The 24,264-nt window shown below is 48.9% G+C and overlaps 1 protein-coding gene across 2 annotated transcripts in view; it reads left to right on the forward strand.

Moving 5' to 3' along the window:
- DNAJC5 (DnaJ heat shock protein family (Hsp40) member C5) overlaps positions 1–24,264 on the forward strand; it is a 30,002-nt gene continuing 5,738 nt past the window's right edge. Inside the window, exons 1-2 of one of the 2 annotated variants that reach the window (XR_004313038.1) lie at positions 1–252; positions 24,019–24,136. Coding sequence is in view for 1 of the 2 variants with exons in the window: in XM_032461622.1 (XP_032317513.1) it covers positions 24,030–24,136 (107 nt within the window). In the remaining variant the exon portion in view is untranslated. The remainder of the gene's footprint in view (positions 253–24,018; positions 24,137–24,264) is intronic. The other variant, XM_032461622.1, reaches the window with a different exon arrangement.

Here is a 24,264-nt window from a genome sequence, read left to right on the forward strand (position 1 = left end):
TCCGGGAGCGCGCCCGCCGATGCGGGTGCGTGCGTGAGCGTGCGTGAGCGTGCGCGCCCCCGCCGCCTCTGCCGGTGCTACTCCCGCGCCCTCTTGCCACTGCCCCCGCCGCGGTCTCCGCCGTCGCCGCCGCCGCCGCAGCCGGTCCCGAGGCGCAGCCCCCGCTGAGGAGCGCGTCGGCCGGCCTCCCAGCAGCGCGGCGCAGGGAAGAGCGGAGCCGCGGAGCCGGCGGGCGGGCGGGCGCGCGGACAGGTGAGCTCGCGGCGAGCCGGCGGCCTCGCGGCGGGCCGGCGGGCGGGGACTTTGGGTGGCGGGGGCGCGGGTGAGGGGACGAGAGGGGCGTGGGGGACGAGCGGTGCGGGGGGACGGGGCCGCGCGCCCGCATTCGGAAATGGCGGCGACCCTCCGGGACGGGGGCGGCGGCCGGGCCCCAGGCGGCAGGAAGGCCCAGGCCGCGCGCGGTGGCCAGGCCGCCCGGGCCCGCGCTGGGATCGGCGAGACCCCCGACCTGCGGCCGCGAGAGCTCGTCCCTCGAGGCAGCTCGCGCTTCGGGGCCGGGGTCTGCGCGAGGCGCCCCGGCCCTGGGCAGGGTCTTTCCCGTCCCGGGGGCCGCGAAGGCGAGAGCCGCCGGTTGCAGCAGCCACGTAACCTGTCCCCGGGTCATTACTCATACAGCTCGTGGACTTGAGCTTTGTTCCATGTCGCGCTGTAAATTAATCTCGTAGGTGCAGATCATTCTGTTTGTAAGAGAAAGTGTTTTATCTGGCGCACAAGGACATTTCTTTCAGCGGTGCTTTGTGCTGTCGTCTTCAGGAGCGGGCATCAGGAACTCATCCCTTCAGGTTCCAACTTGTTCGTTGAATGGCTGGATTAAGGACTCCCTTTTTCATGCGCCTAAGAGGTGATTTCTCAAAATGCATTCAGTTGTGCCATGCAGGAAAGGGAAGCAAAGTTTCAGTTTTATTTCGGTTTTCAGGCCTAGGCGTGACAGGGAACAGTTTAACCAGCTGGCTGGAGCCTGATAGGCGGTGTGTGGGAGCTGCTGGGCACCTTTGTCCTTACTTAGTTGTCTGTTTGAAAACTTAACGGCAAGAAGTTACACTGCCCCACCTATGATTTAGTTGCCTAAAGGCAAAGCTCCTGAGATTTTATGTTCATTTATTTGCTTTTCTCTTTTTAAATGTTAGGCTGAGTTTCCGGGTCGAGTCATCTGTCAAACGGGAGATGAAACTATGCGTCAGAACTTAGGTTCTGGCAAATTTTGCAGTAGAGAGCATGCAGTGCTCCTTTCCCCCTGTTAGGGTTCAGGGACGCACCCCTCTGGAGGGCACGTGGCCAAGTCCAGTGCTGTAGGAGCTGGCTCTGGCTGACTGGCTGTGTGGCAGGTGCTTGCACTAGCACTGGGCTCTGAGGGACGTGTGTTGTAGGACCCCTAAGGCCTGGCACCCTTGGCCCTGGTGAAAGCAGACACCCGGAGGTTGTATGGTGAGCAGTTAGGTGGGCGTGTGGAGGGGACCCAGCCTTGCTGAGGGACCTCAGCTGTGGATCCACCGTGGCCTTGGGTGGGGACCCCTTTGGTGGAGGGATGCCTGTCCGGCCACCCCCACTCCTCTGTGACCAGTCTCCTACCACTGGCCCCCCAACTCACTCTGACCCCCACCACAGTGGCCTCTTTCCTGGTCTCTGAAGAGACTCACATGGTCTGTCCTTGGGTCTGCTGGGATCACTCACTTTCTTACCCTTACGCTTCGTGAGGCCAGGTTTTCCCTGACTACCTTACCTAGACTTTCAGTTCACCACCTCCTGTTTCCTGTCTCCCTTTTCTGCTTAATTTTCCCCCAGCACTTAATTTTTCTAATGTCATATTTCATACATTTATTATACTTAATATTTTACTATGAGGTAAGGTCCACAAGGAGGCTTTTTGGTGCAGAGAACAGTTGGTGCCACATACTACTGCGTACCCAGTAAGTACTGATTGAATGAGTGAAAGTGATGAGCTTAGCAACAGCTCTGCAGTACAACAGCCTTGTCACCTGGAAGTCACTGCAGGTGAGTACTGAGCACTTAGGAGTTCTGGGTTCTGAGGGAGGCCTGGCAAGTCACCTCCCTTTGGAAAAGGACAGCTAGTTAAGAGGCAGATCAGAATGGTGCTTGGGACCTCCCTATAAATCTTTTGCCACTTTTAGGCTGTAATTTTTCAAAATAAAATGTATTTTGCCAGATTTGCCTCTGGCAGTAATGCTTTTAGAAATTTTTCTTTGGTTAACCCCCTCAAAAGTAAAACCCACATGCTAGTCTCAAATGCTCAGTGACAGTTGTTGGTGAGTGGAGTGAGGTGGGGTGATCTGTTAGCAGCGAGCCATTCCTGGTGCCCCAGCCTTAGGCTCACGACTGTGGGGCTGTGACAGAACTGCCCTGAGTCCTGCTTTGTAACTAACGGACTCGCGTCATTTCCAGAACCTGAACTCAGAGGGGGTTTATTTTCTTGGGTTTTCATTCATTGTATTACTGTGGTGCTGGAATTGAACAGATACCGCATATCTCTCGGCCCTTTTCGTTTTTGAGCCCCCTCATTTGCAGGGATGGGTGACTGCGCTTGGTGGTGAGCTGCCCTGGAAATCAGTGCCTTGAGCAGCCTCAGACCTGGAACTGGAATGCAGGCTTCTATACCGATTCCTGTGCCCACCACCTCCCTGACCCCACCGTGCAGAGTCCTAACAAGCTGCTGATGGTGCATCTTCAGACCCCAAGTGTGAGATGCTTACGTTGGTCCTAGAGGGTAGTAGGTGCTTAGCAGGTGTTTGTAGAATGAATGACTAAAATGCAGTGAGGCTAGGGGACATGATAAAGTGGAATTTTATCTAAGGTGGGAGTTTGCTTCTGAAGTCAGGTTGTAAAATGAGCATGCTAAGCATGGATATAATCACCCTTGAAAAATTCCTTAGCTCTTTTATAACATGCTTTGTACAGGGCTTGGAGCGTGTAATGCTCGAGGCAAACCGTATCTCAGCCAGGGAAGGCAGCCAGTTTTACAGTAAGGAAACAGGTCCCTGTGTCCTCAGGGGACAGGTGTGACAACAGCCCTCACACCAGAAGCCGGAGGAGAGTCAGCTCCTGGCCATGCCATGGCGGGTCTCGAGGTGCCCTCGGTGTAATGTTTGCAGCCTTCCCCGATGGGCTCATTGTTTTATTCCTGTTGGATGGTCAGCTCAGAGCACTCTAGAGCTGCAGACTCTCCTGCTCTGTCACAGTCCCTCCACTCTGTATCTCAGCAGAATCTGTGCTAGACTTTCCTTCCTGAAAGAGGACAAGACTGGCGCTCACGTGATGGGGCCCCACTAAAATGGGGGTCACAGTACCAGCCCGCCCTTCCTGGTGGGGGATACAGGAGATGATAAATGGGAAGTATGTCATCAGCTGGTGACAAAGAGGTTGGAAAATGGTAATAGTCATGTTTTGTGAAAATGCTGCCCCTGATTTAAGAGAGGGAACTGTTATGCCTTTGCTGTCCTGATACCAGGGCCAGCTCTCAGATAATGACATCCCCCGAAGAGGATTAACAGTAGTCTGTCACTGGGAATTCAGCTGGGAAGATTTAAGGATTAGATTAACAAACAACCTTTAGTTTAGATTTCGTCTTTCGGCATTCTTTCCATTAATTTTGTTTGAGTATATTGTAACAGGGAAGTGGTACATTGTGCCTCAGTTCTTGGTACTGGCAGACATTTAATAGATTTAGGTCTTTAGCAGGCAAGAATTGTTTCAAATTCTAAGAGTGTTACAGACGGACTGGTAGTTAACATTGAAACTGCAGAAATGAAGCACAGCAACTATTCTCTGAAGAGAGTGCGTGGTGAGACCAGGTTTGGGATGTCACTGAAAATGCCATTTGAGTGGTTTCCTTTTCAAGAGTCTTCAGTATACGTTGAAGGCCCACTTCAGTCCAAAATCACTCTCCATTGTATGTTTATCTACGTAACTGGTTTTCAAAACTTAATTCTGTAGCGGAAACCTTAGTCTTATATTCGTGACATATTAAACCCAACTAATATTTTTTTAAACTGTGTGAAACTGTGAGTGGTCAGTGACTATTCCTTGAATGTATGAGTGTAAAGGAATCTTATTCATCGTGGGTTATTTACAGTTTTATTGTCCTTTATAAATTTTTCTGCACTGAACATGTAACACTGGCGAACATGGGGGTTTACAAGATGAAGTGTACAGTCATTTGCTGTCTCCATTGTTGTGTTCTAAGGAATTCTATGCCAATTGGTTATAAAGTCTCACTCCTGGGAGTCAGAGGATTGGAATGCTGACTTGCTACCCCTGTGGCTGTGCCCCACCCTGGCTATCTCTGGGATGGCCAGCCCTTTCTTAGAGACCTCTCCCTGCCCTGTGCCTCTGTCATTTTCCCTGGATGGAGTGGAAGTGTGTTACAGTGAAAGCATCAGAAATGAAATCCCCTGTGCTGGGCTGACCCTGCATTACCTCAGAGTTCAGGTGCTCAGAGCCCAAGACCATGGGCCCCCATCCCAGCCCCAGCTAGAGTGGAGGCTCCCAGCCTGGCCTGGCTGGACCGGCTCTCCAGAGGGAGCACGTGCCGACGCTGGCTCTGGCTTTTCCTTCTATTGTTGGACTGGCTTAGCAGCATAGCAAATGTTTGATTTTTGAGCTAGGCGGCCCCCTTGAAGTTTTCTTTATTATTAAATAGGGGTGTCTTTAATTGTGAGGGGGTTTCTCTAACATAAATAATGAAAAATTTTGGGTCAAAGAGTACAGACTTTATTATTTTTGCCATATATTACCAAATTTATTTTCAGTCCGGCAGTGTGTGTCTTGTCTTCTTCACGACACAGGATTTTAACACTTTATATTTTGCTGCTCAGTTAGTTACTGTTTTGCTATTAGAATCTTGAGGTTTTTTTGTTTTCGTTTTTCTTTTTTGGCAGTTGCAGTAAATTTTGCTGTGTCCTTTAAAATAAGAATTTTAAATAAATTAAAGTAAGAAATAAAGGGTGATAATGTAGTGGTAAATGGACTTTTTAAGGTGCATGAAACCGTTCCACAGCTGTTTTTTAAAATTAACTGAAAAAGAAGTTGTGTTCTGGACAGTGGTTTTTACTGGACTATTTATCTTTTACTTTGAATCATGAGGCTCATCTCATGTCAAGTTAAAAAGGCAGTTTAATGGTCCAGTTTCATTTTGAGATGAAACTAGAATGCCTACAATTTAAGGGTCATCTATGAAGTATTCCTTAACTTGACCAAGCAAAGTTGTCTCCTGTTTGAAACAGTATGTTTTCTCCTGAAATTCACTTAGAGGATGCCCCCCACGGCAGGCCCCCCTGTAATGACCTGTTCGTGAGCAGGCCAGGGCTGTAGTCCCTTGGATAGTCCTGCAGGGAGCACTCGCCTGGCTGTGGGGACACAGGGACTGAGCTCTCCATGTTTCCTCTGGTGATGCCGCCACACACTGTAGAGTGACAGCACAGGGTTTACCTCCTAAAACGCCGTTTCTGTGGGTATCGTTTTCTCTTGCATCATTCTGCCTAGTTGGGTGATCCCAGCTGATGGTTACCAGCAGCGTCCCTGTCCTGGTGAGCAGCGTCAACCTGGCTCCTACACTTGTTTCATCTGCCCCACCTCTTTTATAAAAATCACCCCATGACAGGGGTGGCCATAACATAACACCGGAGGGGCTGTCCAGGCGGCCGAGTGGGCCAGCCTATCCAGCTGCTCTTAACTCCCTCTCGTCCTCACTCAGGCCCATGGGTTGCAGTGCAGGTAGCGTTCAGGACACCGGCGGGCTCTCGGACATGCTCTCCTTTGGGGGAACTGTGCCAACCTTCTCAAGCCTCTGTGGTTTAGACCTTCTGCTTGTGGCACACCTTAAACTGAGCACAGAGTCCCAGGGTGCCGTGAGGCAAAGCTGTCAGTCCATCAGACCCACACTCTGCTCCCTGGAGGAGCCAGTGTGCATGTCCTTCTCTTACCCCAGAAGGGCCGTCCAGCTCACCTGTTTGTGGTAGCCACAGCGGTGGAGGCTGTTTCAGTGACAACAGCTTGGTACAGCCTTGCCTGATTAGATGTTAGCCCCCTAAAGCTTTGAAGGCAGGTCTTTTTCTGTATTTTTAAAAAGTAAGTGACAACAAGGCAAAGTTTTGAACTATGGATTTTACATCTAAGATGCATGTAACAATAACTATATTGTGTTCAACCTGAGAAATAAAAGTATTACCAACATGACTTTTATTCAGTATTATAAACTTTGTCTATGTATGTATTTATTTTACTTTAAAAGTACAGTGAAGGGTTAATATTGTACCTTATTCAGATAAGGTTTGTATGTTAGTACAAGAAGATAAGGTATTTGTGCTTAGAGCAGGGAAAAATTACTCCCGTCTGTAGAACAGTTACTGAGAATCAGTCAAGTTGTTCAGCACTTGGTAGTCAGACTTGGATTTGAATCCCAGCCCTGTCATCCTGGCAGAGTGACCTCTAGGGGGGTCACTCAGTGTTTCTGAGCCTTAGTCTTCTCGTCTGTAAATTGGAGATCACAATAGTAGTAGCTAATGTTTATTGTGTCCCTGGCACTGTTCTGAGCACTCGACACGAGCTGGCTCACAGACACACCATGCTAGACTGTTTCCATCCCCAGTGGACAGAGGGGAGTAACGTGCCCAGGTCACTAAGCCAGTGAGTGGCAGAGCTAGGTTCCAGCCCAGACAGGTGGCCCCAGAGCTGCCCTCCCACCTCCCACCACCCATGGCACTGAGCACCTGTCCAGCAGACTTCTTGGGTCCAGGGCAGGTGATCCCCTAAACGCCTGCGCATGGTAAGTGCTCCCTGGAGCGTAGCTACTAGGTTGGTACAGTTGGAGCAGTAATCACAGGTCCTGGCACCAGTACAGCTGTGACAGTGTGTGCATGTGTTTGAAACTCGCTGCTGGTTTTTTTTTGTTTTTTTTTTTTTTGATGGTTAATCATTTCTTTTTAATATATTCCTATTCTTTTTTCATTTCCTCTGGCCATTGCCTCTCATGCTTGGCGCTCCCAACTGGGAGCTTGCATGGGAGCTTTTGCCTGCACAAACTGGGGCTTACATTATAATTCTGTTTTCTTGCTCCAAATGGAGAATGCAGTTCTTGAATGACCATTTACACTGTCACCACTCTGGATGGGAGTGTGGTCTCCAACCCTGACTTCTCTGAGGGACCAGTTATAAACTCTGACTGGTATGAGGGCTGTGCCTGGCTTCTGTTGCTGTGTTACCAGCTGCACAGCTGTCCTGTGCCTCACCTGGCCTGCACTCGCCGTAGGACCGGTTGTTTCTGACTTTGCCTCGCGAGGTTTCTTCCTTGGTTGTTGATGTAATCAGGTTGTGTATATTTCCTTGATTCCGGTTTGGTAAAGTACACACCTTCAGAGTACCCTTCATTCGACTGACTTATTATTTAATAAATTTAAAGTGTATTCAACTTTAAGAGTAGACTCATCCACCACTGACACTCACTGCGCCTGACGTCAGGTGCCTCTTCATCCAGCTTGTCCCGGTGTAACTGGTGCACCGTGTACTTGACTTCACACTGGCTCTGGTGGAATAGTTCGACCTGGTTGTGGTTGCAGGGAGCTGGCCACTCTGTAGCCATGTCCATCTGCTTCATCAGGGCCGTCCACCAGTGGGAAGCAGTGGGCTGGGCACCTCCCTGGGAACTTTGACACAGAACGGCCCTAGCTAGGGTATCACACTGCAGGCAGTCATGCAGTTTCTCCAGACGCATTCTGGGACATGTTCCTGTTGGAGACACAGAAGACATTGTGGCCACATCTGTCGCATTTTATGAACTCTGTGTGTGTCTTAAGCTTCCATTCGTTCTGGAGTCAGCCCTGTTGGGCCATCCAGCCCACTCAGGGGTTCTCTGGGTTGAAGAGTGCTGTGACTTCCACATCCTGAGATGGCAGGTTTGCGAGGTTAGAACCAACAACCAGAAAGCTCCACTGCTCGTTAACTTCTATGAGAAACACTTTTGTCTCCCACTGTCTCATTTCATGTTTAGACTTGGGAATATGTTAAGCTTTTCTGGAAACATTTGGTCACAGCAGTGATCTGTCCTAGAATCTTCTTTTAGGTGCATCGGTGAGGACCTGTTGACTCTAGTGCTGTGATGGTGGAAATGCCACTTGTATCTCCCCGTCATGTTCTGGGTGTTGGGGTTCTAGCTTATTTGGCCCCCTTTACGCAGAAGGGTTAGAAACTTCATTAGGCAGTCTGCCCTGCCGTCACGCCCAGGACCTCACATCATGTCCCACGGGTTCATTCTCTGCTGTCTGCACCCAGGGGTGCAGTAGGCGGGACCAGGGGCAAGGTTGGAAGTAAGGTGCTCCCTTCCAAACTGGCTTGTAGGTGGCTTGTAGGTAACCTCCTCTCTGAGTAATGGGCTTTTGAGAATGTTCACTTCTTTTTGACTTTCCTTCTATTTAAACACATATTTATAGTTCTTTTGCTCAACTTCTGACCTCCTCTTCCTTTTGACTTATTGTATGTAAGCATCAGTTTACGAAAGAAAATCCCTGTTCGGTTTCTGGACAGAAGTCATTACTGATAAAAGTAATTCAGCGGGGAGGACACAGCTCAGGGGTAGAGCCCGTGCTCAGCTGCACAAGGTCCTGGGCTCAATCCCCAGTCCCTCCATTAAACGAAGAACAAACAAACAAACCTCGCTACGTCCTTTTCCCCTCACTCCCCTCCCTAGAAACGTAATTCAGCAAACATTTACTGAGGGTTCTGCAGGACTTGGGTTCTCACTCACGTTGTCAGCTAGAAGGGCTTCCGGTGCTGGGTGGTTCTGGTTTCTCGGCAACCGTCACACCCCTCTTGCACGAGTGGTTTTACACTTAGGAGACCCAAGGTTCTGGTGTGGCCCTGGGCTGAGCATTTCCATTCTCCCTCAGGACCCTGGAATCAATCAGCTTCATCATAGTGTTGACCCTTTCTACGTGCTGCTGGGCTCTGTCTGCTGATACTTTGTTGAGGATTTCTGCATCTGTAAGAGTTTAGGAATTCTTTACATTTGAAATTCATTTTAAGCTAGCGTGAAGGTAACGGAAGACTGTGGCAGCTGGCATCATCCCTCTATGCCTTCCGTGTTTGTTGACTCTTGCTTGTCATTTCCTCAGATATGTCTCTGGAGCTCATTGGCGGCCAGTTCCTCCTGTTCTGACGTGTATTAATTAATATTTTCCTTTTGGAATATCCAAACGTGGATTCAGTTTTCCTTTTCCAAGCCAGGGTCTGTCCCTGCAGCAGCAGCAGCAGCAGTCGGCCCCCTGTTGCCCAAGGCGGGGGCAGCAGACCCAGCTGCTGCTTGAGTGTCTGGCAGATTTTTTTTAGTGGGGAGAGAATTAGGTTTATTCATCTATTTAATGGAGGCACTGGGGATTGAACCCAGGACCTCGTGTATGGTAAGCTTGTACTCTACCCCTGAGCTGTGCCCTCCCCCCCGAAGATTCCTTTAAAGAAGAGAAGCCAGCTGTCTTTGGAACACCAGTTGTATTTTGTCTTTCGTGTTTTTCTTTTTAGCAAAGCTCTTCATTTGTGGGGCTGGGTCCCGGGTGGAGGAGGCAGAGCGGCCGTGCCTGCCCAGGCTGCTCTCCACGTGTCCCCAAGATGCTTGGTGGTGGCCGCTCACCTCGCAGGCTGTGTCTTGCGGGCTGTGCCATGCCCCTGCTTCCTGACTCATCACCTAAGGAATCGCCTGTTCCTTTTGCCCTGACTCAAGGCAGCAGCATCTTTGTCTCCCATGTGAGGTGACTCTGTCTTGGTCCACCAGTGACACACATGGTCATCTCACCACCTGGAGGGTTTTGGCCTTTCTCCTCCTCTGGCTTTTGTTGTCTGTCCTTTTACCTTTAGGTTGTCAATGCAGAGAAATTTACGTTGTATTTTGTAACCACAAAGTTGCTTGTCTGTAAGCTTATTGCTGAAAAATCCATAAAGTGCTTTTACTATTTGTTGTTCTACTATTTGTATTTGTTGCAGAGCCTGGGTCCTGGCCCTGATGGCGTTTTCTATCTAGAGTAGTGCCCCTCTCTCCCCAGGCTACTTAAAGCCTTTTTCTTATGTAATTAGCCTTTTTCTTAGCTTCTCTGTTTCCAGACTGCCCATCATTTGATGTATTATCTTTGTGGCCTGAAACTTTCCCTTGGGCACCCTGTCCTCCTGCCCCTGGCGACCCAGTGGCTTTCAAGGCTGCCTGTCCAGCCACATTCCTGGGACGACCCATAGGGAGCGAGGAGGCCGGAGAGCGCAGCGTGGCCGCCCTGGAACCTCTGTATCTCAGAGGAGGTCCCCAGAGACAGCGAGAAGTCCTTGATGTGGCCTTCACTCCACTCCTGACACCATTGCTCAGCAATACCACCAGACTTCTGGCCCGAGAGCCTGGGCTTGGGGATGCTGGGAGCAAGCCTCTCTGCATGCCAAGGAGGTGTGGCTCTGATTGCTTTTGAAACCCTCTCGTCCAAGAGGACGTTTGCATTAAAGCACAGTTGTTTTAAGTAGTAGTATTTAGTGATGTGTGTAGAAATCCCAAAGAATTTGTTGCTTTTGTAAAAATGTTTGAGACTACCTCAGATAATTTCAGAGGTTTTTGAATAAAATATGCTAAGAAAGGGACAAAATAGCCCCCAAATAGATCTCACACGCTGCTGTTGTGGTAACGCGGAGGCACCCTGCAGGTGCAGGGAAGACAGGCCATTCTGCGGGGCTTCTGGGGCTTTGGGCGCTGCTGTCCCTCCGAGAGCTGAAGCTGGGTGTGTCTCATGCTGGGCCCACACTGACTCCAGATGAAGCAGATTACCTGTGGATGCCAAAACTTTAAAGTGTAGGAGAATTTACTTTTTATCTTGGGATTGAGAAGGGTTTATTGAACAAAAAAGAAAAAAAATAGATTGATAAGTTCACAAAGATTTGACATATTCAGTTACCTAAAAGTTAAGAAATCGTGAGACCTGTTGCAAAATAACGTGTGTATACTTAACACCGCTGACTGCACTTACAAGTGGTGGTGATGGCAAATTTCATGGTTTTTACTACAGTAGAAAATGTGAGCTTGTGTTCGCAATAAGTAAAAAGAGGTGGGTGGAGATCGAGTCTCAGCAGTGCCAGTCATAGCAGCGGCACAGTCATTGGGGCGGCGGTGGGCGTACCTGCCCGTTCTCTGGGACCCTTAAGCTCCCCTGTCAGGTCCACACCCTACGACAGTTCTTTAGGAAGAGGGGAACAATTCTTTTGTGCTGAGGGACCAGATTTTATTTTTCTTAATTTCCAATCTGTCACAGACTGATAGTTTTGTAAACTAAAATGAAAATGACTAACTAGAAAAATAAATCACAAATAAAACAAAACAAATGCAAGCCCAGATTTTCTTTTAATTTTTAAAATAAACACAATAAAATTGACCTTTTTTAAAAAATTGAAGTATAGTTGACTTACAATGTTGTGTTAGTTTCAGCAATGCAATTCAGTAATACATGTATATGTTTTCATATTCTTTTCCATTATGGTTTATTACAGAATATGGAATGTAGTTCCCTTGTGATTTATTTTATGTATAGTAGTTTTGTCTGCTAATCCAAACTCCTCATTTACCGCTCCCCCACACCCTTTGCCGTTTGGTAACGGTAAGTTTGTTTTCTGTCTGTCAGTCTGTTTCTGTTTTGTAAATAAGTTCGTTTGTATCATTTTTTAGATTCCACATGTGATATTCGTCTTTCTCTGCCTGACTTTCTTCACTTAGTATGATCATCTCTAGGTCCATCCATGTTGCTGCAAATGGCAATATTTCATTCTTTTTTATGTCTGAGTAACATTCTGTTCTGTGTGTGTGTGTGTGTGTGTGTGTGTGTGTGTGTGTGTGTACACTACATTTTTATCCAGCCATCTGTAGATGGACATTTAGGTTGTTTCCATGTCTTGGCTATTGTAAACAGTGCTGCAATGAACACTGGGGGTGCAGGTGTCTTTTCAAATTAGGGTTTTCATCTTCCAGATAGATACCCAGGAGTGGGGCTGCTGGATCATACGGTAAGTATTTTTAGTTTTTTAAGGAACCTCCATACTGTCCTCCGTAGTGGCTGCCCCAGTTTACATTCCCACCAGCGGTGCAGGAGGGCTCCCTTTTCTCCACACCCTCTCCAGCATTTATCATTTGTAGGCTTTTTGATGATGACTGGTGTAAGGTGATACCTCATTATAGTTCTGATTTCACTGCTCTAATAGTTAGTGATGTTGAGCATCTTTTCATGTGCCCATTGGCCATCTGTATGTCTTGTTTGGAGAAATGTCTGTTTAGGTCTGTCCGTTGTTTGATTGGGTTGTTTGTTTTTTTGTTACTGAGTTGTATGAGCTGGTTGTATATTTTGGAAATTAAGCCCTTGTTGGTGACATCATCTGCAAGTGTTTTCTCCCATCCTGGAAGTTGTCTTTGCGTTTTGTTGATGGTTTCCTTTGCTGTGCAGAAGCTTGTCAGTTTGATTACGTCCCATACGTTTATTTTTGCTTTTATTTTTATTGCTTTGGGAGACTGACCTAAGACAACGTTGCTGCAGTTTATGTCAGAGAATGTTTTGCCTGTGTTCTCTTCTAGGAGTTTTATGGTGTCTCGTCTGATATTTAAGTCTTCAGGCCATTTTGAGTTTATTTTTGTATATGGTGTGAGGGGGTGTTCTAACGTCATTAATTCACAAAGTCAGGCTGTCCAGCTTTCCTAACACCACTTGCTGAAGAGACTGTCTTTTCTCCATTGTATAGTCTTGCCTCCTTTGTTGAAGATCAAGATGAATTGGCCATAGGTGTGTGGGTTTATTTCTGGGCTCTGTATTCTGCTCCATTGATCTATGTATCTGTGTTTTGTGCCAGTACTGCACTGTTTTGATTACTGTAGCTTTGTAGTGTTGTCTGAAGTCTGGGAGGGCTGTGCCTCCAGTGTTGTTCAGATTGCTTTGGCAATTCTGCGTCTTTCATGGTTCCATATAAATTGTAGGATTCTGTGCTGTAGTTCTGCGACAACTGTCCTGGGTAATTTGATAGGGATTAAATCTCGAGGTTGCTTTGGGTGCTGTGGCCATTTTAACAAAATTAATTCTTCCAGTTCAGGAGCGTGGGGTGTCTTTCCATTCCCTTGCCTCATTTTCAGTTTGCTTTATCGATGTTTTCACCTTCTACATTTCATTGTTAGTGGGAAGAAAGGCAGCAGATTTCATTGCTTTGTGTGACGTTCTGTGTGTTGATCTTGTGTCCTGCTGCCTTGGTGAACTCATTTGTCAGTTCTAGTAGTTTTGTCTAGAGTCTTCAGGGTTTTCTATAGATAGTGTCACATCATTTGCATATAATGGTAATAAAATTGACCTTTTTGATGTACACTTGTCTGATTGGTGTGACCATCGCCCGGCTCAGGGTGGGTCCGTCAGCCCCGCCCCCGCCCCCACGCTGCTGCGCTGCTCCCCGGGACAGCCTTACCTTCTCAGGAGTCACGGAGCTTATAGCCTTTGGGGCTGGCCTCTCTCCATCAGCGTCAACGGAGTGCTGGGAATTGCTGGAGCTGTGTGGCGTGCCCCGTTCCTGCTCACTGCCGAGTGGTGTTCCGTCGTGTCAACCTCTTCACTTGTTCTCCACTCACAAGGACATGCCTGCTGTTTCTGGGTTTGGCGTTTATAAAACACTCATGTACTGGTTTTCCGTGTGGACGTCAGTTCCCATTTCTTTTGAATACATGCTTAGGAGTGGGATTGCTGTGTCACGTGAAAGCCTGTTTTTAAGTTTATGGGAAACTTCCAACCTCTTCCGAAGGGTGGCTGCCCCATTTCGTGTCCCAGCAGCAGGACGAGGGTGTTCACCACCACCCACAGCACTCGGTGCTGTAGCAGGTGTACAGTGGTAGCTCGTGTCGTTTTAATTTGCATTTCCCACATGAGTAATGATGTGGCGTGTCTTCTCCTGTGCACGTTTGCTGAGACCCGTGGTTACGTCTGTTAACTTCTGCTCTCATCACTTGTGCAAGCCGGCACCCACTGGACCTTGCACTGCCCTAAAAAGCCTTTGCACACCAGGAATCGCTCAGGAGTGTTCAGGGGAGCCTAGTAATAGCAAGGCCTGGATATGACCCAGGCACCCTTCAGTGGAGGAATGGATCCATGAGAGTGGCCTGCCCCCAGGTGGAACTTGTCCGGTACTGGGGGCGAGCAAATTACAGCTATGTGCAGCGGTTTGAGTGATTCTTAGAGATATATTGAGTTTCAAAGGGGAGTCACAAAGCTGCATATATTGTGTTAAGGTTTTTTTTAAGCTAAAAAAATTTAAAGTAAGTAGTTTTTAGAGAGAAATATGAGGTGATTTTTTAAAGCAAGGAATTGTAGTAAACACTGATTCAAGGTAATGCACGTGGGGAGAATGCAGGAAGTTTCACAGTTATTGGTAATTTTCTGTTTTTCAAACTGAAGGGTGGGATCGTGGTGTTTGTCACTGTGCATCGTGACTTATGTTCCGTATATTCTTTTCTGTGCATCGAGTATTACATGGTAAAATACTTAAAACAGCCAAAATAGCCTTCCTTTTAAGATATTTCAAATCTGTTCTTCCAAAGTTGGCGTATGATTTTTTTCTCCAGCAGTAGGTTGAATTCAACAGCAGCTCTTTATAAACAGCCACTTCACGCTGAGACGGTACCTGGAGACACAGGAGTCAGAGTGCACGTCTCTTTCCCCGAAGATCTTTAAGTCCTCTGTGGAGCACAGATGTGGCCCACGAGGACAGGAGTTTTTGTGTTTTATTTTGTTCATTGCTAAATCCCCAGCTTTGAGAGCAGAGCATGGCACCTGGCAGGTGCTTCGTAATCATCTGCTGAACAAGCAGGCAACACAGACACGCACTGTAGAATGTGGTAGGCTCTGCTTTCTGTCCATGGAGCAGACGACCAGGACAGGCCTTCCAGGACCGGGGTTGTTGCCGCAGGGTCCCGAGGTCCCAGGAGGGCTCCCTACACAGGAGAGGCCAGAGCGTGGAGGGGAGCTTGGGTCCTCAGGACTGGCAGCTGAGGGCGAATTGCCAGACCAGGAGGCCCATGGGCGCAGTGGCTGGAAGGAGGCTGGGGTTGGGTGGGGCCTTCATCCAGAAGGACCTTGGAGGGCAGGCCAGGGAGCTGGGATTGGATGCTGCACCCAGTGGGCTGTTGGGAAGGACCTGAGTGTGGTGGTGATGGGCGCACAGCCGTGCTCCATGGGCCACCCTGGCCGCCGCGAGGCAGGGCTGATGTGTGTCCTTGGAAACCCCTCCTGCCTGCCGGACCCTGCCTCGCATGCCAGGCAAGCTCTGTTGCCGAGCCCCTTGTTCCCTTGCGTGTGTGCCCCGCGACGTGGAAGGAGGGGCCCTAGCGCTCCTGTCAGCAGCACACACCAGGACGCACTACACTTGCCCGCTGTTTGTTCTTAAAGGTGTGCTGCAACTACAGAAGATGCAGCCTCAGACTGGGCTCAGCCTCCCGGCACGAGGACCCAGAAGGCAGCTGTGGCGGCAGCGCCCCGTGACAGTGGGTGCCGCACCGGCAGGCGCGGCTGTTCCCCAACACTCAGTTGGGCCTGGGGTGCCTTTGAAATTTATCTGAAACAGGTCTAGGAAACTCAGAATGCTGAGGTGCTGCTTCAAATAGCAGATGGTGGACTACTGGACTCATTACCCCCACGACACACAGACATCTGAGGGGCTTGGACAGACAGACAGACACCTGAGGGAGTTGGACACACGGACACTGGAGCAGGTTGGACACAGCAAACCGGCTCATCCCTGGACTGGTGTTGGAGGAGGCCTGGGTTCCTCCTGTGACACTCACGTGGGGCCTCTGCAGTGCTGAGCCTGGAGCTGTGTGTCTGTGCTGCCAAGTGCTGGGAGGTGGAAGGAAACAGGAGTGAAGGAGACGGCAGCTCACAGAAAACGAAAGAAATCTGCGCTAGGAGGTTAGAACGCTAACCAGGTGCAAAATGAGCGCTTTTCAGTTCATAGCACAGGGCTGCATTTTTAAGATGATCTTTTTTTTCTATATTGGAAAAGTGTTTATTTCTTTTAAATCATTTAAGTATACCTGCTCATTATAGAACTTCAGGAAAATAAAATATTAAGGTAACTTTTTTCAAAATTTGATTTTAATGATTTAGAAAACCCCACAAACTTGATTATTCTTTCTCCCCTTAACTATCTTCCACAGTCTGTTCCTGGGACACTCCCAGACGCAGTTCTCAGTTTCATACCTACTAACAATGGTATCAGATCCATCCATCTTTTGGTCACAAGGTTATGTCCCAACTGAGCATGAACGTGCAAGTGTGTATTTCCTGGCAGCAAACAGAATGCTGACGTCTGAGATGTGTGTGAAAATGGTGTAGAAATTTAAATTTAATAAATTTGATGATTTTTATGTTTGAACAGCATTTATTTCATCTTCTGTCTCAAAATTATACCAGTTTGAATAGTTGTTCAGAACAGCTATTTTTTTTTTTTTTTAAAGAATAATACTTCTAAGACGGTAAGTATTTTAGGCTTTGTAAGTTGCACGGTCTCTGCTGAGAGCAGCCACAGACAGAGACAAAGGGGTGCGTCTGTGTCTCAGTGGAAGTGGTTTGTGAACAAGCAGCCTATTCTGGAAGATCGGAGAATTTTATGTTTCATTTGGTTTTCTTGTAGCGTCTCATTTACACTGAGAACAGATCACTTTGAATTACAACAGAGCTCTTTTTACTACAGGTAGAATTGACATTCAGTGAAAGGCACAGTCTTGCCTGGGTTTCAGTGAGTTTTAGTATATACACTCGTGAGATCACTGCCCCGATTAAATTAAGAATGTTCCTGGGGGTGGGGGTGTAGCTCAGTTGGTAGAGCGCACGCTGAGCATGTACGAGGTACTTGGTTCAATTCCCCAGTACCTCCATTAGGAAAAGAGAAAGAAAAAAAAGAATATTCCTCTCCCTTACCTTCCTGAAAGTCGCTTTTCTGGTTTCTGTGATGACAGATTGTTCTTTGTGTAAATGGAGTCATTTTGTGTCTGGCTTGTTTGCGTAGCAGTGTATTTGAGATTTACTTATTGCTTGCTCTTGTCAATATGTTACCTTTTTTTACTGGTGAGTGATGTCCTGTGTGGACCAGACCCCACATGATCAGCAGGGCTGTTTAGGGCTGTCTGCTCTGCTCTGAGCACTTCATGTAAAGCATCAGAACCTGGAGCCGTGGGGCTCACCTCCCACCTCCCTTCTCTGTGCAGAGGTGTCCGCGTGGTACGTCTCCCCTGCATTATAAACTCCACAAGTCAGTGTTGACAATTTCTGCTCTCAGCGGTGCTGTGTATTTTTTTAAAAATAAAAAGGACAAGCTTGACTGTTACCTAGATGCTAACCCTTTCCAGTGGCCTCTGTCCTTCCAGAGATGCCAGTCCCCATCCGGTGCCCCTCCCCTTGGCGCAGGTCACCCTCTTTGACATTTCCTGTATTTTAGGTCTTTGTGATGGTTCCTTCGTCTCTGTCAGAAAATGCCTTCATTTCACCTTTGTTTCTGAGGGACGTTTTTGCTAGAGAGAGAATTCTGGTTTGACAGGTGTTTGATTTCGGCACTTTAAGTTGTGCCGCTGTCCTCTGGTCAGCAGGACTCCTAACGAGGAGAGTGTGTTGAAGCGCTCGCTCCTCTGGGATGTGTCCATGTTCTCTCTTTCGGTTTTCGGCAGGGAGACTCTGGTGTGTCTGGGCACGATTCTCTCCTGGTTAGTTCTGTGCTCTGCAGCCAGAATGACCTGAAACACACCTCCTGCCTGTTCCCATACACTGTGTCCTCGGGGACTGTGCTCACACCCGCGTCAGGTGTCGTCCTGCGTGGGTCTCTCTGCCCAGCTGTGTCTGCTGCTCATCGAGGTGCCCCAGCCCCCGGCGTGTGGGGGAACCCAGTAAGGAGTTGCTTTGGAGTCCATGGTGTTGGAGGAGGATGAAGGCCCCACGGGACAGATGTGTGTCCTGTGAACAGAGGGAGTGTACTGAAGCCCAGCAGAGCACGTGAGACCGCCTCTGTTCCTTAGGCCTTGGCTCTGCGCGGCGCTGTGCTGTGACCGTGCCTCTGGCAGCAACGGGAGGGATGCGTCTGGTGGGGCGCCTCCCTGCGGAGCCCGGGTCTGAGGCAGTCGGCCCACTCCCCTCGTGACGGTAGAGTGACTTGCAAAGTGGGCGCTTTTCTGTTCTTTGGTATGAAAGTGTTATCAGGGCAGTGGTTCCATGTTACGTGGGAACTTAAATTTAATTAAGATCCCGGTTGGACAACCCCCGGAGTATGCTGAGGGCATGTGACTGGGGGTCAGTGTGTCTGGCGTGTGAGCGGTGGTGGTTCCAGTGGCGTGTTGTCTGTCTTCCTCTGCCCGCCCGAATGTCTGGTGCCCTGGATGTGCGGAGCAGTGTCGGGGAGCCAGGTGGCCTGACTAGCAATGCAGCAGGTCACAGGCTCCCAGCTAGGGTGCTGCGCCCACCTGGGGGTCCTCGGACCACGTTGTCACAACCGCAAGGGTGGTGTTGGATTTGCCTTATGGTTTAAGGTTTCCCACTAGCCGAGCGGTGCCTTTGCAGGTACACTGTCAGAGCAGACGGTGAGTAAATCGTTACCAAAAGAAAGAGGAATGAACTGATGGGGGTAACAGGGCGCCTTCTTGGATGGTCTGTGCTGAAAATGCCGTCACCTCTCCGCCAGCTGTTCCAGCGATTTCCCCGGGAGATTTGCCGGTGGGGGGGCACTCTCACTGTCGTCTGGCCCGATTGCTCCACGTCACGACAAATTTCTTAAGATTTTGCCGTCTTTGTTATTTTATTTTTTTAAATTTTGGGGGCGGGCAGGGGTAGTTAGGTTTACTTACTTGTTTTGTTTTTGGAGGGGGTGCTGGGGGTTGAACCCAGGAACTTGTGTATGCCAAGCACGCTGCTCTACCACTTGAGCTACATCGTCCCCCCTTGTATTTGTCGTCTTGATTGGAAATACGTATTCAGAACATTTCCTGCCTGCGTCTTTGTTTTGTATTTGTGCAGAGTTACTTTTGAGGAGTCGTGGTAACTAAGCCTGCACATGCCTGTAGCACACAGATGGGGTGACCATCTGTAAGCTCCCACTTCCCTTAAATAAGTCACAGGAGAGCCATTACCTGACCTCTAGGGCAGGGCTGTGCCTGTTCCATGGGTAAATCAGGTTTCCTGGGCACACGGCCATGCCTGCTCTTGTACACGTTATGTGCTTTCCTGCCTCAAAGGCGGAGCTGGGAACCTGCCCGCAAGACTGAAATACTTACTGTCTTGCCTTTTACAGAAAAGCTTGCGTGCTGGCTTCTAGCATAAGGATCCTCTGAGGAATCGCGCCAAGTGAGCCTTAGTGGCAAAGTTTGTGCTGGCTTTTGCTGGGCCCAGCTCGCTCGTTTCTGGTGTTCGACTCCTCGGCTGTGGTGCAGTTACATCGGGCTTGAGCTGTGCAGGTCCGTCACTGATGCCACTGGTTTCATTAAAATAAAGGAAGGTCCGTGGTGTCAGAAAACTCAACTGGTTGAAAACTGGATTGGAGGGAGTCCATCTTAGGATGTTTGCTGGTTCTTAGGAGAATTCGGAGTTGACTAGACCGTGATTGACTGGACTCTCTGTGTAGGTCCCTTTGATTGGCCAGTGGCCAAAACAGGTCCTGAGATGAACAGCTTTCTCTTGAGCTCTGATGAGAAGGGTCTCTGTAGGGACTGTCGGAGACTTGCTGGTTCCAAGAAGGAAGCAGCCCATGGGAATGAGGTCCAGACCCCTGGGGTCAAAAGGACAGTGTTGGCTTGGGAGGCTGGTTCTCAGGACCCCCAACGGCCTGGTCTGGCAAGCTGAAGCTATAATATTTGGCAGGTGCTTAACAAACTGTCCTGGATGTGACTCGTGCATCTGGAAGCATGATGAGAATGGCAACTTTGTAGCTTTTGTAAAAATGATACATAAAGTTATAAAAAAAAGTTCTAGCAATGCAGAAAAGCCTACAGAAGTACATGAGTCTAGAAATGAAGCAATCAGATGGGAGTAGGGAAGGAACCTCTGTGCCCTGGTTCTCCCAGAAAGAACCAGATCACTGGGTATGTACCTTCTGAAGATACTCACATAGTCTTGTTTGTTTTTTTTTTTTTAATATATTTTTATTGAAGTATTGTCGTTTTACACTGTTGTGTCTCAGATAATCTTGTAAATAGAGGGGTTTGTTTCCATTTTCCTTGAATTTGGTGAACAGAAAAATCAAGGTGACACTAATGAGATTGCTGCTTCCCCCAGTGCAAGCAAGCCTGCTCTCCTGAGGAGGGTGCCGGCCTCGGGGCCAGCTCCGCTCTAGATGTGGCGCGGGGCCACGGGGCTGCATGCTTTTCCCCTCCCTCCGCCTGCCGCACGGCTTCAGGGTGAAGTGTGTGCTGAGTCCGTCGCTGCGGCTCTGCTGTTCTTCAGCCTAGTTCTTGCATTTCCGTGGGTTTGACAGCTGCCTGCAGACCTGCTGCCCCTGGTTTCCATTTTTGGCTACTTTTGGTTCATGTCTTCATTGTCTTCATTTTATCACCGAGGCGTCTTTTCCCAGGAGCTCTTTGTTCCGTAAGTTCTCATGTGCTCGTGGACATGAATCTGTTGCTCTGTCTGCGGAGAACTGGCCTGATTACAGCGTCACTGGGTCAGAAGCGGCCCAGTGTCACTCCTCTGCGTTCTGGCGCTGCGCGTCGCAGGCTCTTGCTGCTCCAGTGAGGGGAGAGAAGGCTGCTTGTCGCAGCGCGGGTTTTGACATGTGTTTATTATTAAACAAGTACAAGCCTTGTAACTTTGGATATAGTTACTGGCCATTCGTAAAAACTAAGAAAATTAACTCTAAGATTTTGGAAGTCATGATTTATCTGCACCTGTTAAGAACCAAGTAATGAACTGAAACGATCAGCTGACCCAGCAGCTAAGCCGGGTATATGTCGGGCTCGCCTGAGGTGGCCTCTTGTCTGAGACCAGGAAGTGCTGACCTTCGGCGCAGTAATGCCTGTTACCATCCGACACACTCGCCCGCTTCTCAGTGGTGCTGGTGAATCAGAACTCAAAATGCGAACAACCCACAGGGAGTTCTCTGCAGTCAGATTAAGTAGCTGGCTGCCTCTGGGTGTCTCAGACAGTGGGCGGTCACTTTTACAGAGCAGGCGCAAAGGCACTGATTGTTGTTCCTGTCCTGTGGATGGGCTCCAAAAGTCAGCTGTGTGGTAGGCACTGAGAATAAAAAATGGTTTGTCAGATTTGTATTTTCTAGAACAGTTCCCAAAGAAAGACCAAAAAAATTACTTAACAGGTAGTAGTTCAACTTGACCAAGCCATGGACCTTCTGTTGTAGATTAACTGGACCGAACACTTAGTGACAGAGGGTGGACTAGAACCCACCACTCCACTGGCTCCAGTAAAGACACTGCTGCTCACCCAGGACCCCGGGCCCTGTGGCAGGCCCGCCCTGGGAGGGAGGGGCTGTCTGCATTTCCATCTCCAGGTGAGGGGGAGGCGTGGCCACTGCGCTGGTGTCACCACGTGGACCATGTGGAAGCTTTCAGAACCGGGCTGAGAGTCCTCACACCCTGATTGCAAACCCACGCTCCTCGGATGGCATTGAGGCTTGCTTTATCTTCTGCCCTCAACACCACACCCTCGTCCCATGCTCAGGGCCAGGCCGACTTGCCAGGTGTCTGTGGGCCAAGACGTTATGCCCTTCACCTTTGTTTCAGATCCTGGCCTCACCACTCTGGTTGGTCTCTGCCATCATGCCTGCCTCGCTGGGGTGCGGGGCCAGGGGCTGGTCTGGAGGGAGAGCACATGTGTCGTGATCGTGATTCAGACACAGAAGTGACCCTGTGCCCTGAGGAGGGGGCCTCCTGGTCTCCCCACTGCGGCCAAGACATCCCCTCTCCTCTTACCATGTGTTCCTGTTTCTTGATTTCCTTCCTCATTTTGTTGAAATGCTCCTCAGACCATTGTGATGTTCGGGATGTGTGACCAGCGCCTCTCCCAGACTCTGGCGGGTATGCGTTCTTCTGACCTTGCGCTTGGTCGGTGCTGGAATTCTAGCCTGAAAGTCTCTTCTTCTTAGAACTCAGACTTTCCTGATGAGGGCAGCGCTGTTTGCCCAGCTGTTGATGTGTGGCCTGTCCTGGACGGGCGCTGGTTTGCACGCTTGTGTTTTCTTTTCTTTTCAGTGGACTGTTTTTTCTCAGTGGGCTGTTTTCTTTGCCTTTCAAATTCCCGCCAGACAGGTCTCCTTTCTGGGGTCTTGCCTGTGCTGACTCTCCCCAGGCACTTCCTGACTGCGTCTTCTCTGCGCCTTGGCCTTCAGCATCTCCGCGACTTCTCTGACGACTTCACTCTCAGAGCTGTTTCCAAAGACTGTCGCATCCTCTGTCGTCACAGCTTAGTGTCGTCTCTCGCTCTGAGGATGTCAGAACTGAAAAGCAGAACTTGCTGCTTTTCCTCTGTGGACATCAGCTGCTTTTTGTGTTTTGTTGTTTTTAATTGATGACCGATTTTTTTAGAGCAGTTTTAGGTTTACCCGAAAGTCGCGCAGCCTGTGCGGAGAGGATCCCAGTCCCACAGGTCGTGCAGCCTGCGTGGTCGTGAGTGGTGATCCAGTAGTGGTATGTGCTAACTGAAGTCCGCGGTTCACGTCAGGCCTCACTCTTGGTGCTGCACGTTCTGTGTGTCTTGACACACGTATGATGGTGCGTCCACCGCGGTGGTGGCACTGACCTGAAACCTTTGGGGCCCCGCCCCCCACCCCCACCCCAAGCCCTGACCCTTCACCTCTCCAGAGCTCGGCCCTGCCCCACAGTTTCGAGTAGGTGGGCTCACACAGTCTGCAACTTTCTCACGCTGGCTTCTTTCCCTTAGTTAAATGCATTTAAGTCTCCCCCAGGATTTTTCATGGCTTGACAGCTCATTTCAGTTAGTGCTGAGTAGCACTCCACTGTCTGGACGCACCGTGTGTTTCTCTGTTCACCTGCTGGAGGACATCCTGATTGCTTCCGAGTTTTGGCAGCTCTGACTATGTCAACTTATTTTTAAGTAAATATAGATTGTTAGATCAGTAATGAATTTAGAAATTATGTCCATTCTCTTTTTGAATTACATGTTATTTAGAATTGTATTGTTTAAAAATAAATACTTGAGGTTTTCTAGATACTAGACATCTTCCTTTTGGGTCTCTAATGCTATTAAGGTCGGGGACATACTGTGTGTGATTTCAGTCCATTTACATTTATTGAAACTTGTTCAGTATGTCGTGTGTCTCACATGTGCACATTCCACGCGTGTGGGTGTCATGCCGGCATCAGGTCGTGGTGGTTGACGGTGTTCCTCAGATTGTTGGCATTCTTCCTGATTTCGTGTGTCTGTCTGTTCTGTCCGTCTCTGACAGAGGAGTGTCATGATTTTTGTGACTGAAGTTACCTGTTTCTCCTTTTAGTTCAATCAGTACTTCCTTTGCGTATTTAGAGGCTGTTTTTAAAATATGTCTCTTGCACACGGTATAGTTGTGTCTTGCATTTTATCCGTTCTGACAATCTCCTTCCTCTCATTGGAGTTTTTAGTCTGAAGAGTTTTTCACTTTTCTTTCAGCTTTTCAGATATGCTTCCTTGCATTCTTGTTTAGAGGTTGCTTTAGGGATTACAATAAACACACTTTTCTGCAGTCCACTTAGGGTGACAATATCATAGCACGGTTAGAAGCTGCCCCTTACCCCCTTGTGGGACCACTCCTTACTCCTTCCTGCTGTGACCGACTGTGTTGTGTTTGTGTACTTTGTGACCTCCACAAACAGCGTTGTGACTTTTTGTTTAGTCAAAGTAAATGAAATTCCACAGTCAAGTGGAATAAAGTCCATCAGCCCTGCGCTTGGAATTTTTGTCCATGCTTCTCAGTGTCTTCTCCGTGTTCTTGCAGCTTAGCCTACCATGGCCGACCAGAGACAGCGCTCCCTGTCTACCTCCGGGGAATCGCTGTACCACGTCCTGGGCCTGGACAAGAATGCGACCTCGGATGACATTAAAAAGTCCTATCGGTAAGAGGCCCTGCTCCCGGGCAGGAGGCTGTGGCTGTGTTCACACGTGGTTTTCCCCGGTCTTCTCAGTGTCTAGCTGGTAGCAGCTCCATCATATCTTTGTGTGGGTAGTCAACGTATGGCTTAAA

The sequence above is a fragment of the Camelus ferus genome, chromosome 19 (assembly GCF_009834535.1).
Source record: "Camelus ferus isolate YT-003-E chromosome 19, BCGSAC_Cfer_1.0, whole genome shotgun sequence".
In the NCBI taxonomy this organism is placed as follows: Eukaryota; Metazoa; Chordata; class Mammalia; order Artiodactyla; family Camelidae; genus Camelus; species Camelus ferus.